Source organism: Gigantopelta aegis, chromosome 5 (assembly GCF_016097555.1).
Source record: "Gigantopelta aegis isolate Gae_Host chromosome 5, Gae_host_genome, whole genome shotgun sequence".
Classification (NCBI taxonomy): Eukaryota; Metazoa; Mollusca; class Gastropoda; order Neomphalida; family Peltospiridae; genus Gigantopelta; species Gigantopelta aegis.
In genome coordinates this window covers 1905037-1924680 of record NC_054703.1, presented here as the reverse complement: position 1 = coordinate 1924680, position 19644 = coordinate 1905037, and the positions used below count along the sequence as shown (strand labels likewise).

At 35.9% G+C, this 19644-nt stretch overlaps 1 protein-coding gene across 11 annotated transcripts in view; it reads left to right on the top strand.

Moving 5' to 3' along the window:
• The window catches only part of LOC121373200 (coadhesin-like), a 60321-nt gene extending 47197 nt beyond the window's left edge, over positions 1-13124 (top strand). For 10 of the 11 annotated variants that reach the window (XM_041499668.1, XM_041499665.1, XM_041499663.1 and 7 more), the window contains 2 exons: positions 8493-8592; positions 9919-13124. In XM_041499668.1, coding sequence (XP_041355602.1) covers positions 8493-8592; positions 9919-10195 — 377 coding nt within the window. In that variant the 3' untranslated portion in view covers positions 10196-13124. The remainder of the gene's footprint in view (positions 1-8492; positions 8593-9918) is intronic. The other variant, XM_041499671.1, reaches the window with a different exon arrangement.
• Positions 13125-19644: the final 6520 nt, after the last annotated feature.

Genomic DNA, 19644 nt, shown 5'->3' with positions numbered 1-19644 from the left:
TGTTAGTGGTTAATTGTTAGTGGCGAGAGATGGGTTATTATTTAGTTATCAGTGGTTAGTGAGAGAGATGGGTTAATTGTTAGTGTCAGTGAGAGATGGGTTATTAGTTATTTATTAGTGGTTAGTGAGAGATATGAGTTATTGGTTACTTTTTAGTGAGAGAGACGGGTTATTGGTTAATTGTTAGTGAGCAAGATGGGTTATTAGATGTTAGTGGTTAGTAAGAGAGATGGGTTATTAGCTACTTGTTAGCGGTTAGTGAGAGATATGAGTTACTAGTTAATTGTTAGTGTCAGTGAGAGAGATGGGTTATTAGTTATTTGTTAGTGGTTAGTGGGAGATATGAGTTATTGGTTAATTTTTAGTGAGAAAGATGGGATATTGGTTAATTATTAGCGAGAAAGATTTGATATTAGACGTTAGTGGTTAGTGAGAGAGATGGGTTATTATATATTTGTTAGTGGTTAGTGAGAGATATATGAGTTACTGGTCAATTGTTAGTGGGAGAGATGGGCTATTATGTAGTTGATAGCTGTTACTAAGAAAGGTGGGTTATTAGTTAATTGTTAGTGGTTAGTGATATAGATGGATTATTATTTAATTGAAGTGGTTATTGAGAAAGATGGGGTAGTGGTTATTAGTGGGTAGTGAGATAGAGGGGTTATTGATTAATTATTAGTAGTTAGTGAGATAGAGGGGTTATGGGTTAATGTTTAATGGTTAGTGAAATAGATTGGTTATTGGTTACTTGTTAATGAAACAGATGGGTTATTGGTTAATTGTTAGCGGTTAGTAAGAAAGATGAGGTAGTGGTTATTAGTGGTTAGTGAGAAATATGGTATATTTGTTAACTGTTAGTGAGGGATATGGGTTATTTTTTGTTAGTGGTTAATGAGAGAGATGGGTTATTAGTTAATTGTCAGTTGTTAATGAAAGATATGGATTAGTGGTTAATTGTTAGTGAGACGGGATATTGGCGAGATGGGTTATCAGTTAGCTTTTAATGGTTAGTGAGATAGATGGGTTATTTGTTAATTGATACTAGTTAGTGAGAAATGTGAGTTATTAGTTAATTGTTAGTGGTTAGTGAAACAGATGGGTTATTGGTTGTTAGTGGTTAGTGAAACAGATGGGTTATTGGTTGTTAGTGGTTAGTAAGAAAGATAGGGTATTTGTTAGATGTTAGTAGTTAGTGAGATAGATGGGATATTTGTTAATTGTTAATGGTTTGTCAGAGAGATTGGTTATTAGTTGTTAGTGTCCACTGAGGAAGATGGGTTATTTGTTAATTGTTAGTGGCTAATGAGAGAGATGGGCTATAAGTTGTTAGTTGTTAGTGAGAGAGATGGGTTATTAGTTGTTAGTGAAACATATGGGTTATTAGCTGTTAGTGGTTAGTGAGACAGATGGGTTGTTTAGTGGTTAGTCAGATATTTTGGTTATTGGTTATCGTGAGTGCTAGGGAGGAAGATCGGTTATTGGTTAGGTGTTAGTGGTTAGTGAGATATCGGTTATTGATAAATGTTATTGAGATAAATTGGTTATTAGTTAATTTTAGTGGTTAGTGAGAGATATGTGTTACTGGTTATTATTGGTTAGTGAAAGATAGCTTATTGGTTATTTGTTAGTGGTTAATGAAAGAGGTGGGTTATTTCTTGAGTGTTAGTGTTTAGTGAGAAAGATTAGTTAATTGTTAGTTGTTAGTGAGAGAGGTGGGTTATTGGGTGTTAGTGTTTAGGGTTATTGGTTAGTTATATAGCTGATGTGTATTCCATTGACAGCATGCTTGAACCTCCCTTGGATATAAGTACAAACATAAGTTTAAACGAACAATACGACTGTTAGATTTCTATAAATGACGAAATGCATCAATTATCATTGATCTTATGTAATCGGAATGACAAAACCATATTCCGAGATCAAAATTGTATCTCTGCACAAGGCAAGTCGAACGTATGTCCTTAGGAGTACGGCCACTCTCCTAATAGATCCTTAACACGATACGTCGTCTCTCCTTCATCGCCTATTGGAGGATTGCCACTCCCAATACTTAGCTTAGAAAACACAATCCTTCACAGGATAAAGGTCAGTGGAATATATACAGCTGTGATCACGAACCACTGTCAAAACAGTGACGATATCAGGTGTTCTCGAAAGTGGGCAGATACTGCCCCACGGGTGGCAGTTAATATGACGCTCCAACGTATTTAATGTCAGTGCTCTAGGAATAATAGATATTTATTTTAAAAAACCCAAACAGAAACCAACCAAATAAAATACAACCCCCCCCCCCCCCAAACAAAAACTCAAAAACAAACAACAACAACAAAAAACAACAACAACAAAACAACAAAACAAACAAACAAACAAAAAAACAACTCCCACTAACCACTAATAATTATGGTAAAGTACATTTTAGCCACATTTCGAGCTGTGAAAAACTCGTGAAACCTGTTTGTTAAACCAGTCGCGAGCGGCTCATATATTAGAGTTATTATCCAGGCTTTCCATAGGCGATCACTGGTGCGTCACCAGGTACATAACTCAATGTAATACATGATTTGCAAAGATATTTCCAAGGGAGGACCTAAAACATACTTTTTTAGGGACGGCACAAGGGCAAACGGGCACACAGACCACCTTTTTGAAAAGGGCACTTCAATGAAAATTTTAGACATAATTGTTAAAAAGGGGCACTTTTATTCTCATTTTATTTGAACTTATTTCCGTGCTTATATCCAATTAACGTTCAAACACGCTGTCCTGGGCACACACACCTCAGCTATCTGGGCTGTCTGTCCAGGACAGTAGGTTAGTTGTTAGTAGTTAGTGAGAGAGAAGGGTGTGTAGTGGTGTTACACCTACCCATTGAGTCGTTAGAACTCGCTCTATGTGGGAGCCGGTACCGGGCTGCGAACCCAGTACTTACCAGCCGTATGTCCGATGGCTTAAAACAAGACACCACCGAGGCCGGTGGGACTTTAATTAATTTACAGGGGGACAGGTTCTCCGGTGTGCACCCTTATATCTGCCCTTGATTTTAGAATTCGTATTTCAATAGATGCACTGGTCTGATTCACGCAACCGCTTATACCGGTTCGACATTCTTTAAAACGACCTTTCAGTCCAAGTACCAAGCTCCAAAAGAAACCAACAAAGAAAAAAACCCTGTAAAAATCGCCACAATAGTCTCACAATTTAACACTCTAAAGGGCCTGTCACACACTACCGATGTACCTCGCCGGGACTAAACCGGAGCACACAATTAACAACGGCGAGAAAATCGGCAGAGCTCCGTCGAGAAAGCACTTGAAAAATCACAATTGGCCGTAGCAATACCGATGTAGTACCGGCATTCCCGTTGTGATACCGTTGTGATACCGTTGTTCTACCGATGTAAGAGCCGATGTGCTACCGAATACCACTTTTCTGTCACCTTAGTGTTACCGATGCGCCGCCGATGTTATACCGAGGCGCTGCCGTTGTACTGCCGATGCACTACCGAAGTGCTACCGATGTGATACCGAAATGTCGCCACGGCTACGTGACCAATCTGTATAAATATGGGCCCCTCTTGGAGAACCTCACCATTCCTGCCGTAGACGCCGAGCTGACAACAGTGACTAATACTACTACAACTACTACGTTCAGGCCATGCCATCCAAGCGGAAGGGACCTGCTAAGTCACCTCCTAAGAAGAAGGCGAAGCCGGCTCCCAAGTCTCCCAAGGGCCAACGAGGTCGTGGCAAGAACACTTCACCAACACCCCAAGCCCCTGGTCCCCTGGCTGACGCTGCTGCTGATTAACCTGATGAACCTGCCCCAAGATCGCCTAGTCCTCCTCATAACTCCCCCGTGAAACTTCTCCTGAGTCCCGGTCCTCCTCAGTGGCCTCCCAATCTTCAGCGGGCTCCAACGCCTCAGTGACCTCCACCGCCGCCTCCACCTCTACAGTTGCTTCCGTCTCCTCCAAGGCCAAGAGGAAGGCAGGGACTCAAAAGAACACTAGCAGCCTGACACTCCAGGAGGGAGAGTGTTTAGACGCTTTGTTTCTTGCTGTAGATGCATTACTTTGCAGGTGGGCCAGCATCAAGTAGATGACTTTTAGAACAGCTGAATATTGCCTTTGGTAAATGTAAAAGACCAAATAACGGTCTTGTCGTGCACATTGCAGTACTGTAACTGTAGGAGAGTGAGTAGATGATTGTATACATGATAAAGCAGTAATTCTGACTAATATATCAAACACCATACAGAGACAAAACCATTGACAGTCTGCATATATATTTATTGCTATGTCCAAGCTGAGAGTATGATCAATATATCAAACACTCTGTACAATTACAAGAAGAAAGAAATGTTTTATTTAACAACGCACTTAAAACATTTTATTTTATGGTTATATGGCGTCAGACATTTGGTTAAGGACCACACATATATTGAGAGAGGACACCGCTATCGCCACTTCATGGGCTACTCTTTTTGATTATCAGCAAGAAATCTTTTATATGCACCTACAGCCAGCGTAGTACATACCACGGCATTTGATATAGCAGTCGTGGTGCACTATCTGGAACGAGAAATAGCCCAATGGGCCCATCAACGGGGATCGATCGCAGACTGACTGCGCATCGAGCAGGCACTTTACTACTGGGACGTAGGTCCCGCCCCTGTACATGGTGTACGTGCAGTCACAAAACAATGACAGTGTGTATATTGAGTTATGTCTAAGCAATGTGACTGATGTTTCATCACTAACTACAGTTACAAGACATTGACAGTGTACACACTGAGCTATTGCTATGTCCAAACTGTGCCTGTGATTGTTATATTAAATATTGTCTACATTTACAAACTACTGTCTACATTTACAAACTACTAGTACAGACTTCTATGAAACGGTCTTCTCCTTCAGTGCTAAAATACTGACAGAGTGTATCCTGAGGCAATCCCATGTCCAATCATTGACCTCTTGTTTCTCACAGTAGACGGACAGTGGTCAGTCTGGATGAGACAGACTGTTAGCCTCTTCGAATCCATCTGCAAGAGAACCGTGCCTTTGACACGAACTTGCACAAACCCTGCCCCTTTGGGAGGCAGAATGCAATGTACCGGTTCCAATAGTGTACCATAACAGAAGATAGTACAGGAAGCTTCTGTCATATAGATAATCATACAGTTCACATAACTGGAGTTTGCATAGAAACATCACTTTGTTGTGTTGATTCATTCATTTGCAGGTTGGCTGGCATCAAGTAGATGACTTTTGGAAGAACAGAATAATATACTGCTTTTAGTAGACTTCACTAGAGATGGCAAAGTCATAACACATTTCTATTTGAACTGCTTGACTTCACCTTCTCATTGGCTTTAAGGCAAGTTCGATGTTGGCTTGTAAAAATAGTTACAACTCATATTGTGCACATTCATGGATGAATGGAGGAGAACTCAAGAAACACCTACTCATAGATTATAATTAAGTGCTAATTATCTTAGAGTTAGTGACACTGGCGTCACAAAATAATGCCAGGGAGTCAGAGACAGGCTGTCTAGCCCAGACCTCAGCAGAATCAATGAATGAATTAATGAATGTTTCTGGCGCTAAAGGTAAAATGTGCTACTAACTGTTGAAGCTTAAATTTTAGTAGTCCTGTTATTTATATTGTATACATAAAATTAATTTGCTCATTGAATTTGTTTTGAAACGCTGCTTACTTCACAGTAAAATAATATTGTCACATGATCACAAACTGAAAGTAGTCCTACCATTTTCATGCCTCATATGCTTTTGCATTACTTAGTAGTGCCATTTTGTTACCGCCATGACTTTTTTCTTGTTAATAAGAATAAAAATGATCAGACATATGTCAGTTTGTGAGATATCACATCTCATGAGAACAACGGATATGGATGTATTCTTTATTACAATTTTAATATGATACTATGTTGTATTAACATTGTGTAATAACGAAGATTAGTATCAGCCAGGTGGACGACAGACATATAACAATTGAAATCATGATGTTGAATATCGATTTAGAACAGCCAAAGGTACCAATACACAATCAAATATAAAATGTGTTTGGGTTTGTTTTTTTGTTTTGTTGTTGTTGTTGTTTGTTTGTTTTTTTGCTTTGTTTAGTTGTTTAGTTGTTTTTATTTGTTTTTTTGTTTTTTTTTGTGGGGTTTTGTCTCTACAAACAAATGTAAAATATTATATCAACACCGGGTTCATTTAACTATGTTTTGAACACGTGGGCCAAGATTATTATCTCAGATTAAGGGTTTGCTTTTAGAGATAGCAATATCTGTAGTAATTTAATTATTTGTTTCCATATTTTTTTTTTTCATATTTTATTTCTTAAAACAAATATATATATATATATAATATATATATATATATATATATATATATATATATATATATATATATATATATATATATATATATATATTTGTCCAGTTGTCCTGTGATACACAAGTCCCGTGTCCTGGTAAGATGGTTAGAGATGGTGATATGATCTTAACCAATACTGATGTTTTATACTTTAAAAACAGTTTTCAAGCGCACATGTTTTCTAATGTGTGTATATTCACAAAATGTCCCACCTATGTATGCGCGCGCACACAAATACCTGCGAGAATATTTTGAAAATACGTATGATTTTAAAAAAATATAAAAAAAATGTAGCTAACTCAATGTGCAGAGAAAATGTGAAAGAGAGACTGTTGGTGGGGGGGGGGGAGAGAGAGAGAGAGAGAGAGAGAGAGAGAGAGAGAGAGAGAGAGAGAGAGAGAGAGAGAGAGGGGGGGGGGGAGTTGAAAAGAGAGATGGGGAAAAAAGAATACTGCTAACTGCAAATACCATTTATCTTATGACGAGCGAAAGCGAGTTGGATACTTGTTTAAACAACGAGTTGTAAGATAAATAATATCCAACGGATACGAATATAATATTGAGTTATTACATATGCTCAAAAATCAGGTGTAAAACAAATGTAAACGTCTGTTCCATCTAAACTTATTTACTGCCTCTGCCTTATGCGTTTAGACCAATTAAGGTGTCTTTAAATTGTTATCACTATAATATGTCTTGTAATATGTGTTCACGCAAGCACACATGTACACAAGTACAATAATCATATTTTGATATTAATATGTCTTTTTATGCACTGGCTGAAGTGAAAATAGCCCAATGACGGGAAACGATCACATGACGGGGATCAAGCGAGTGATTTACCGTTGGGCTATTCACCGTCCACTATAGACGTTGTAACCAAAATCCTTTCTACTGTGTCTTTAAACAAAAACATATTTGAAGGTGTGCACAGGGATGAGAATACAAAGGATAATAAACGAGTTGCCAGTTATTATACAATTTTCTTCCGTATCAAAACATTTTCATTTGTAACTTCATTTGAAGCGATTTTTTAAAATAATGAAATATTTATAAAATGAATTCAAATGGTGTACCCATCAGGTATCTTATGTAATCAAATTTTACCACAAAACAAAAACCAAAAACAACAGCAACAAATAAACAAACAGATTTTACAAAAAGGGGAAACAGTAATGTTTTGCAACTCGTGGTCAATGCTCTTTAAAACCACTTCTAAGTTTATACAGGTTGATATAACATGACGTTAAACATCATATATAATTAGCAGTTTGCTTGGAAATTCAACAAAAAACATATTTGTATCGTCTAAAAATTATCCTTTAAATTAATGGAAAACAAGAAAGGGGCCACAACTCTAAACACATATATTAATTAATAATATTAATTATACATTTTCAATACATATTTTATTTAAACCATATTTTTTAATCATGCAACATTAAATACACTATTTGAATTCGATGATATCAATTTAAGTAGAACGTTTTGAATGTAATAAGCATTGAAAATTGATTTGTACCAATATGTAATGTTGCAAGAGTTCAGACAAGAGGCATATAACCTACAATGCATCCTTTGTCTGTAAATACCGTATTTTATAATTAAAAAACACTCTTGTGTTTACGAAAAATATATATTGGAAACAACAGAAGATATCACGTGCAAACCCTTTATTCCTATTCAAATTTACTTACAATTTTTTATTAATATTTCTTTCTCTTTCCTACCGACTACAAGAAACGTACTTTTCACAACCTAAATTTTCACCGCAGTGTATTACAATTTATTTCCATATTTAAGATAGTCATGATAAATTGTATTATTCACACGTGTAAACTACATGTATCATTTATAAAACATTTCACGTACTAACACCGGATGTCCGCAGCGCCGCCTGTCGGTGTTTTCGTTGTTACAAATTCGTAAAATGTATGCAAGCGTTTTTAATAGCATGCACTGAATGTACAGTGAAAAGAAAGAAGGAAGTCTTTGAATCTACTCTCACAAATGATAACATGCTACGCTGAGTTTTCTGTCAGCTGTATATTAACATGAAAATAAATTATATTTAGGTTTTGTTTGTTTTTTTCAGCTCTTCCACGAAAAACTACTGATACGCTCATATATGTTTTGGCAGCTACTACGGGGATATTTTTTCTGCTATTTGTGATGTCATTTATAGCCATCATTAGGTAAGTAGTAAAACGAACTTTCCAGGTCATATTATTATTTATTGAACAGTAAACACACGTAGTGCTTAGTATTACATGGTGCAGTCGTGAACAACGGAGATAAATTCGGAGATTCGTATAGGAAAATTAAAGGCATACTGTCACGGATTTAAGGACCTTATTTCTCTAAAAATGTATAATAAATAAAAATTACATTAATTGTTTGAAACAAAATCTAGCTATTGCATCACCTTAACTGAACCATGATGGACTGAAATCCATGTCATCCCACTCGGCAATTTTAGTTTTTGAATTATGGACCATGGAGCTAAATTCAGAGATTCGTATAGGAAAATTAACCAATATATTACTGAAGATATAGCATAGTGTTCTCAAGTTGTTACTAGATGCTTCTATATTCTGAAGGTATTCAAAACGTTTTATGGTAGACAGTTCGAGGCTATATTTACTAAATACGATGCATCACTGACCAAAATGATGGCTGATGCCATTCCATATTTTGAACTTGTGCATACTTTTTTTTTTTTATCTCTTTGATGAAACTCTTGCACAGTTTTGTAATCGTTTTAACAGCTGAGGTGGCAATATTCATGATGGGTGCCACCGGTGGGGCAGAGCTAGTCCGAATACTATGACTGTACTAGAGCAAGACGGACATGTAGACAGTTATACACTCTCATTACGCCATCGGTCTACAGGCTGGTAGGTACTGGGTTCGGATCCCAGTCGAGGCATGGGATTTTTAATCGAGATACCGACTCCAAACCCTGAGTGAGTGCTCCGCAAGGCTCAATGGGTAGGTGTAAACCACTTGCACCGACCAGTGATCCATAACTGGTTCAACAAAGGCCATGTTTTGTGCTATCCTGCCTGTGGGAAGCGCAAATAAAAGATCCCTTGCTGCCTGTCGTAAAAAGAGTAGCCTATGTGGCGACAGCGGGTTTCCTCTAAAAACAGTGTCAGAATGACCATATGTTTGACGTCCAATAGCCGATGATAAGATAAAAAAATCAATGTGCTCTAGCGGCGTCGTTAAATAAAACAAACTTTACTTTTTTCCAATGAGGTCTGCTCTGTTCTTGTTTTAGTAAACTAGTCTGGGAGTGGCAGTCCTCTTTTGAGCGGTACAAGAAGGATGTATTGTCCAGATAAGGATATCCTCGGGGGAATGACTGTCCTGCTATAGACTAGGCACTAGACAGAGTATAATTTTGCCAAATGCCCATTGATGGGCCTATGCATTGTTCGTATTTAATATAACTGTTGTAACAAAAATCCATATTTGTATTCAACCTAATGTTCTTTTGTTTCATTTGCTCCTTTCAGACTCGTTCTTAGAAAGCGAAAAGAAGTGACCGAGTCGAGTGTAGAATTCTCCACTGTGTCCAGTTCAGTTGATGTTTACGACGGTAGACAATTTGACGGTTCTCAGGGTGAACTACCTATTGATTCGTCTCTGATGCAACCAGCACCTCCAGGAGAGAGTCTCAATCAGAATGCACCACAATTGGCAGAAAACAACCAACGGGAGACAAACACGTATGAGACGTTGGATGTATCCGATGTTGGCGAGCGATCTCAATATGACAAAATAAATGTGTAAATACGAGACGGAGGCTGGGGTTGCAACCCCCCCCCCCCCCCCCCCCCCCCCCTCCTCGCCTTCCCCGCAGTGCTGGAGCAAATCTTTGAATTCGGGCAAAAATTATAGAAATATTCGAGTAAAGTCAACTGGCCTAAAACAATTTCACCATGTATTTGCATCATTATACCCACAATATTAGTTGTAATGCATGTAAAAAAAATGTGTAACGATTCGTTCGCTTTGTGTGTATGAATGAATGTTGTTACAAGATTCGGGCATGTTTATTTAATTCCGGCAACAATCAGCCTCTCCAACACCCCCCCCCCCCCCCCCCGCCCCGCCCTCCGCCTATGCATTAATGTTCTTGTAGTTACATCGTTCAAGAACATTCACTACATTGTCGATTTTAGTTGCCATTATGGCTTTCTTTGACTAATTTGATTTGAATTTTCTGTTTGTATTTATGATTGTTTAGTTTAGTAGTACATACAAGATTGAAAATCATCTGTTAAAGAACAATGAGTATAGTAATAACTGGCAGCATGTTTCTTTTTGAACGAAAAATAAAACATTGTTTTTGAAAATTATACGTAACACAAACACCGCCTCATCCCATAGCCAGGCACGTGTACAGTAAATTACATTGGTGTTTGTGATGAGCGAAGTTTCTAGGTGTTTTCGTCATGCTATCCAGGAAATATAGTTTTAAAAATAAAATTCGCTTGTGTCCACAACTCTTTACATAATTGTTGAACGGCTCCTTTATCACGTGATAACATTCTCTGGATATGGAACAATGCTTCTTTTAGGAGATAACCATATGGAGTTTTTAGATTTGCGGGTGTTATTGTCTATTTGATCCCGCAAATGTCATTTTTGACCGAAGGCGTTAGCCTGAGGTCAAAAATGAAACATTTGCGGGATCAAATAGACAATAACACCCGCAAATCTAAAAACTCCATATGGTTATGTCCATTGTAAACTGAAACGTTTTTTACATAGAACTATATAATTGTTCGGCATAATAACATTCACTGACGTCGTTAAACGGCTTTTTCAGTTGCTATGCAATGCATGCGATCCGTGAAATTCACTTTCTTTAATCTGCTTAATTGACATCCATTTTTTAAATGCTTACTGAAATGGGAAGAAATTAACATTTACAATGTCAATGAAATATATCCTATTTCGTGAAAAAAAATGCAACCGTTGACGTTTGAACAGTTAACTTGCAACAACTGTACCGCTTTCCAATGACGTCACTGGTTGCTGATGCGAAATGAATTCGTCCATAGGGGTTTAACTGTATTATCTAGTGCTTTAAAACAAACAACAAACATTGTTTTTTTTACATATGTCAAAGTTATTTAATCAAATCAGCAGAGTGTCAATACATTTTTAATTGGTGAACGTATTTTTGGTGTTTTGTTGAAACCAATTTTAACAATTTTATACGAACAAAAATTAATACCCTACTGTAATGGTAATGGGACAGTCTTGACCTACTGAAAGTAATTATTTATTGTGACAGTCGAGTTTTGCATGTTGAAAAGACCACGTGTTACATTTTCTGCAGCACGATCAAATTCGAAATTATGTACATTTCTGTTTGGATTTGGTCTGTTGCCATATGGAGTAAGAACACCCCTTTCACCTTGCAAGATTTCAATATCTTGACACCCCATATTGTATTCCGTCCTGTGGCTTTTGACAAAGAATCCCCAATTATCTTTTTTAGGTGTTCTTTATCCACCTTGACAAATCGCTGGTTCTTGGTGTCTGTTGCAACTTGTTGAGCAAGTTGATCAAGGTCATCCAGACCGCTGTTGCCATTAGCGCTTGTCGAGGACGTTGCACTTGCTTCAGTTGTATCATCAAGAACTGAAATAGAGAGAGGATGCCTATTCAGAAGATAGTTAACCCATCATTTTCCATCTCAAAAGAAATTTAAATTTTGAAGAAGAAAATAATGAAATTGGAAATCAACTGACTTATTTTTAAAATGTCACAAAATTATATATCAACAAAACTTGGAATTTAAATGACTCACACAAAATTATATCTAAGTAAACCTTGTATTTAAATTACTTACCATCATCTTTCATCAACATATCTATCAGAACTTCATTTGTCTGCCAATTTGTATCGTCGTCAAATAGGTTAAAATTTGGCGTATCCATTTGAAGAGGTGATCCACTTCGGTTGTCTGCCATTTTGTTGTTTGAAATAGTAACAATGTATTCATGAGCAGTGATTAACTTACTAATTTGAGGGTATCGAATGCCATTCGACAATGTTTATTAGCCAATCATATTACAGAACATACTTACCATCAGTTTACAATTTATATTATACCGTTAAAATATTACTAGTTTGACCTTTTGCCAGTTTAAGAATAGGCGTGAACAGATGTTGACAAATCACAACTCATTTGCACATGAGAAGTGGAATTTCAAACGTGTGTATTCTCAGTTACCACACATTTTTGTCAGTGGGAAAACAACCTAAGCATGATACAATTAATGTTACTATCGTTATTGTTGTTGTTGTTATTGTTGTTGATCTATAGTCCATCACATTCTCATATAAAAAATGTTTTGTAAATAATTTTAGTTTGGTAAGAAGAAAAGTAAAAGTGTTTTGAAAATAACAAACATAAAAACTTCACTATTTTTTGTGTGCAATTTAGAAATCAATAGCCTCAGAAATAAAGAACTTGTAATAAATTCCATAGTATTAAAAAAAGGGCGAGCCGTGGGGCAAGGACTATAATTATATTATTTTATTTTGTTTTATAATGTGTTATGTGTCGAACAAGCCTAGTTAGAATAGATTGTGATATATTTTATGTTAACATTGTACAGTTTTATGTATATTTTGATAGTATTCCAACCTGTAAGTTACTTTTAAACTGTTTTGTTATAAATGCTTGAATCGGTCCAAATAATATGTTGTGTCGTTCATACCTGTATGAATCTCAATTTTGACTATTTTCGGAAATGTTTTTGATCCTTTCAGCTATTTTCTTTATTTCAAATAAATAAATTGAGTGTGTGCGTTAGCTGTTAATGCTGAATCAGTAAATTATATATATAATTTCCAGTGCAATCAAAGTATGTGATATTATACTTTGTTTGATAATGTGATCAATTTGCAAATTAGATGTAAATTAATCGAGGTCACGGCACTACGTTTATTGACATATACGCAAACGTACTACGGTGAAACTGCATAATTGACGTCTCTACTCATAGTCGTCGAACAAAAACGTTTCAATAGGAACTTTACACTGCAAACTATCCAGCATTCAGAAAATAAAAAACCGTTAATCACTAAGTTATTATGTAAGGATATCCAAAAGTACGTCATTCACATTTGACGTCATTTCCATTCACATATTCTTCTGTCATTTGAATATCGCGTAATGGCTAACTAGAAGTAAAGTTGCGTATACTGCTTACAAAAACAGTTTCTTTTAAGCTTGAGATTATATGATAAAGACATTATTACCCTCATATGTTTTGGTATGGACAGTGTCATAAATTAGGAAAAAAAATAATGTATTATGCTCGCCAGAGGTTAGCTTAATACAATTTTTATTCCTAATATATAATATTGACGATACCGAAAAACACTGGTAATAACATCTCTCTCTCTCTCTCTCTCTCTCTCTCTCTCTCTCTCTCTCTCTCTCTCTCTCTCTCTCTCTCTCTCTCTCTCTCTCTCTCTCTCTCTGTGTGTGTGTGTGTGTGTGTGTGTGTGTGTGTGTGATATAATGTCCAGCATTTTCAGTGTAAAAACAAGTATGTGATGTTTTTCAGATCACATACTTTCAAAATGTTATATCTTTGCAAACTAGATGCAAATTAAACGAGGTCACGGCAGTACATTTATTGGCATTTAAGAAAACGTACTACAGTGGCACTTCATAACTGACGTCATCAAATAAAAACATTTCAATAGCAACTTGACACTAAACGCGATCCTGCGTCCAGAAAACAAAAAGCGTTAAACACTAGTTTAGTTTTATGTAAGGATATCCAACATGAAATCATTCAAGTTTGACGTCATTTTCATTCAAAAAGACGGCTCGTCACATTATCGTACGTTATTTGAATATCTAGTAATGGCGGACTGGAATTAAAGTTGCATGTGCAGTTTATAAAACACGTTCTATTAAGATTGAGATTATATGATAAAGAGATTATTACCCTTGTGCGTGTCGGTATCGTCAATATCATATATTAATAATCAAAATAATGTATTATGCTCGCGAGAGGCTCACACAATACAATTGTTATTCCTAATATATGATACTGACGATACCGAAAACCACTCTGGTAATAATAATAATAATAATAATTATTATTATTATTATTATTATTATTATTATTATTATTATTAATAGAATGAATGAACAATCTGAGAATTCCCTCATTCAACTACACTGACGGAACAAATCAGAATTTTCTTCATGAAAAGCCAAAAGGAAAGTTCAACATTGCATAGGCTTTATTTGTATCCTTTTAACATAGCAAGCAATGCTGTAGAACGATCTTAGCCGAAGTGACACTCGCTTTGACTATATGCTCAACCTAATAGTCCACAATGTAAAATATCTCTCACAGCTATTACGAATGATTATAGAACAAAACACAAATTTTAATTATTTAAACCACATCAAATAAGTACCTATTAGGTAAACAACATAACGTAATGGTCAATAAGGGAATGATTTACTTGGATTTAAAGTGTACCTGTGGTGGTAAGAACAAGTTGCCTAAATACATTTTCTATAGTAACTTCAAAGTTATTGTCTTATTTAGGGATTGTTAATCGGTCAATCAACCATTTGACTCTTGCTTTCATCCACTTAATGTTCAAGCACCACTGTCTTGGGCACATTTTCAAAGATTCCCCGGTGGATGTGTTTAAGACAGGAGGTTCGTGGTGTAATAAGGCTGTGTATTTTATAATTTGAATTAGAAGAGAATTAAAAGAGAAAGAAAACAAATTAATGCATAATAACTAAGTTTAAAATTATAAAGGTTTTTTTATTTTAATTGTTTGTATCAAACCTAAATATCAAATGAAGTAGTCGCAAATAGAGCGGGCAGAAGCAGTTTGTTGAAAGGTTGCCAGAGCTAGTTGTGGCTTAGTTAACAGGTAGATAGTAAGTGAAAATCAGATATTAAACATCAGATGCCGACTAAAATCATAAAAACCTAACAAAGACAACACAGGTATAAACTACATAAATATACATACGAGCACGTAATAACACAAACTTCCTGCCAGGGATGAAGATAACACAGAGCTAGACTTACGGTACAACATACAAATATACACTATATAGTAGTACAAAAAGTAATAATACTTGTAGTTAAAACAAGGGAAAAACAAATTCAGTTAGAATAAAAATTTAAATTTTAAGAGCATAAATCTTTACTTCAGTGGCCCTTAAAGTGCGTTGACATTTGCTGATTTAATTTGTTTTTGTGCATTTAATACATTTCTGGACGTAAATTCTATATTAGAAGAGTTGACTGTGTTTTTATAAATCGTCCGAAATATATCTGCATTTGTATTATTAATACCTTATCGATATTCCGAAGTAAAATCATAAGTATCTAGTACTGTTAACCAACGAGCTAACATTCCTTCTGGCTCTTTAAAATGTTTAAGCCATGTAAGAGACGCGTAGTCATTTCTAACAATAAAATGTCGACCCCAAAGAAAATGTTTGAATTGTTCAACAAATAGCTAATAGCTCTCGCAATATTGTGCAATAACCTTTGTAAATCTTGCTAAGAGCTTTACTATCATAATGATATGTTGCTCTACATTTCGAATCTTAGACAGAACAGCACCAATGTCATGCAAGCTAGCATCTGTATCTAAAACAAAATACCCATCCGTTTCAGGACAAGGCAAAGCTTGTGCTGATGTCAATAAACGTTTAAGCTTTTCAAATGCTTCCTGACATCCAGAACTCCAAACAAACTTCGTTGATTTACATGTAAGAGCAGTAAGTGGTCCACTAACACTGGGGAAATGAGGAATTACCTTCCTGTAATATCCTGCTAAACCACGAACACTCTGCTAAACCACGAACACTCTTAACTTCAGACTCGGAAGATGGAATAAGCCAACCCCTAACAGTTTGCAGTTTCGCTGACCAGTCATACTTAATTCCATCCCCAGAGACTACATGGTCTAAAAATGAATTTCGGGAAAGAGGAAACACTTTTTAGGTTTTAACTTTAAATTTGCTTTTCTAAATCTGGCAAAAACCATCCCAAGATGTTTTAGTGTGTTTTCAAAATCTGACCCAAACACGATGACATCATCAAGGTAACATAGACAACGACACGCTGTAAAAGTATTTCAAAACATGGGGGTACCTTGGATAAACCAAATGGTAAGACTTTAAATTAGTATAGACCATTCTGGGTAACAAAAGCTATTTTCATTTTATCCTTATCAGCCATGGGACACTACCAATACCATGTTGCTAAATCTAATGTGTTAAACCACTGTGCATCTAATAATGCTTCAAGACATGAATCTGTTCGAGGCAATGTGTATACATCCTTTTGGGCAACTGCGTTCAGCTTTCTATAATCAACGCAAAACCTAACAAACCCATCCCGTTTTGTGACTAATATTATCGGAGCAGCCCAAGGACTAACTCTGGGTTCTGTTATGTCATCCCTTAACATTTTAGCAATTTCGTCTTTAGCCACTTTCTTTTGTGTTTGGGGTAATCTGCGTGAAGGACGTTTAAATGGTCTTGAATTCTCTGTATTAATAGTGTAATGAATTAAACCAGTTCTCCCCTACTTTCCGTCAGAACCAACAAAAACATCCTGGTTTTCAATTAGACTTGTCCGTTTGCTCAGTGAAACCTTTGTGAGGTTTCAAAGAGGTTGAAGAATGTAGAAAAACAACAACAACATAACTGCACCCCTGAAAGGGGATCGAAGCAGAGGGCAACTGCATTTGAGTTGCTACTGTGCCAGAAACATTCAGCATTTCTCTGCAAACTGATTCTCTCTTAAGGAGACGCCACACGATACAAGTACCATGTACGAGAATAGCCATGAAAATAACCGATTACATAGCAACCAATGAAATCGTAATGTTTGTCTTGTCACTCGGCTATTCTCGTGAATATTCTCGTACGAAACACTCGTATTGTGTGGCGTCGCCTATAGAGGCGACGATTTTACCTTGTATTAGATTAGGCATCGAGTTTGTATAAATGTATAACTAAAACAATATAAATCGTTTATTTCTATGAAATATAAAAACATGTGAACATGATGGCTTGAAACGGATACCAGAACAATGAAATATCACAACACTAAAACACAGCAACATCAAATATAGAGCAACTTAATCACCAGGCCAAGCATTTTCTATCTCCCTGTTTATTCAAGGAATAACGGCATGTGTACCGTGCTCCACATTCACATAATTAGACTAGAGTGTGTGTATACTTTTCGCATGATCCTTAAGATATCTTTTTAGCGAAATGATTTACATTTTCCATAATTTCACCCAAATAATAATTGTGAACATTTCATGACGTTTATGCTATTTGATAACAAATAAATATGAAAATGTCTGGGTTTGTACATAAACACACACACACACACACACGCACGCACACGCACACACACATACACACACACACACACGCACGCACACACACATTTTAACAGTCACATGCATGATAGAAATGTAGTTATAAAGAAAATCAGTGCCGCTTATTCATGCTGTTCATGAATGGCAAAAGAAAAACATAGATTTTCGGTATGAAAGTCAACTAAACTGTATATATTTACAGTCTAAAATTTCTTACAGATTATGTATTGAGATATGTTCAGAAATGTCACGGTGATAAGGAAAGGAATTCTAACTTTAGTGATAAAAATGAAGTCTTTTCCTGGTGTGCAATTAACTCCTGTTGTACCCTCGTGTTTGATTTTACCTTGACAAGGGTGAGTGATCGGGCGATTAGTTACGAATACCTCCTATTATGCGAGTCTACCAACTTCATGTTATAGCTAGCAGACGTCAGACCTATCGACACACCAGTTCTCATACGAGTTAGGAGTTTTGTATGTTTAATATTGGTGGATGTCGGCCCAGGAACATTTACTACAGGTTTAAGTTTGAAGTGCCGTGTTCTAGTCCCGTGGTTCCAGTCTTCTTATCAAATAGAATATATTTTTGGAATGGCCACAGAAATTACTTCTGATGCCCCTAAACATCAGGCCGCCTGGACTTTCCATTTCTAACAAGGAACGTTTGACGAAACGACCGGCGGTCTTAATTCCCTGGGATGCCTATATGGGCTGGAACCCACACAAGAATAATGTTTTTCCCCAAGAAATTTTAACCTCCATTTTTCTGCTCATTCTTGAATGTTATTTAGTTCATTTTGAATGACCTTTTTCACACAAGGTATTTTGCAACCTACCCGCCAAAAGGCTGTTTCGTCAACAAGTCTGCTATATTAATAGGATGTTTCGTTTTATTAAAGGGACATTCCTGACTTTGCTGAAATTTCTAAGATGTTATTGACTAACAGAGACTTTTTAACGATAGCAATTACATAATAAATATATTTGTCTGTATAAAATATTAGTGGCTGTATATTAAAAGTGTTTTTGATCGTTATAATATTTGTACTAGGTTAAATTTCATTTTATTTCCCAAAATATAATTGTTTTGTACGTACGAAATTATTTGAAGAAAAAATCCAATTTGGGCTTCTTACAAATATTAAGACGACCAGAAACACGTTGCATATACAGACACTGATATTCTAAACAAGAAAATATATTTAATATACAAGTATACTCGCAGAAATAGTTTACTAATCGGAAACATCTTACAATGCAGCAAACTCAGGAATGTCCCTTAAAGTAAATAAGAACTTCAAGGAACAGTCCTGAGTTTCCTGCATTGTAAGATGTTTCCTACTAACAACATCCTTTAACATTTAAAAATACACATTTGATATATTGCCGTGTTTAGAATATCAGTGTCTGTATATTCAATGTGTTTCTGGTCGTCTTAATATTAGTAAGAAGCCCAAACGGGATTTTGTCTTCAAATAATTTTGTAATTACGAAAAAACTAAATATAGGAAATAAAATAAAATTTAACCTAGTACAAATACTAGAACGACCAAAAACACTTTTAATATACAGCAACTAATATTGTATGAAGAAAAATATAATGTAATTACAATCATTAAAATGTTTCTTCTAGTCGATAACATCTTTAATATTGCAGCACACTCAGGAATGTCTCTTTAAATCGTTTATAAAAATACTGGACAGAACCCTGTGGAATACCGCTATTTAGTTCGGTTTTAGAAGAGAAAACCCCATTAATGTTGACATAAAATGTCCTATTATTAAGCAATGTGTCAATAAATTTGAACAGTTGGC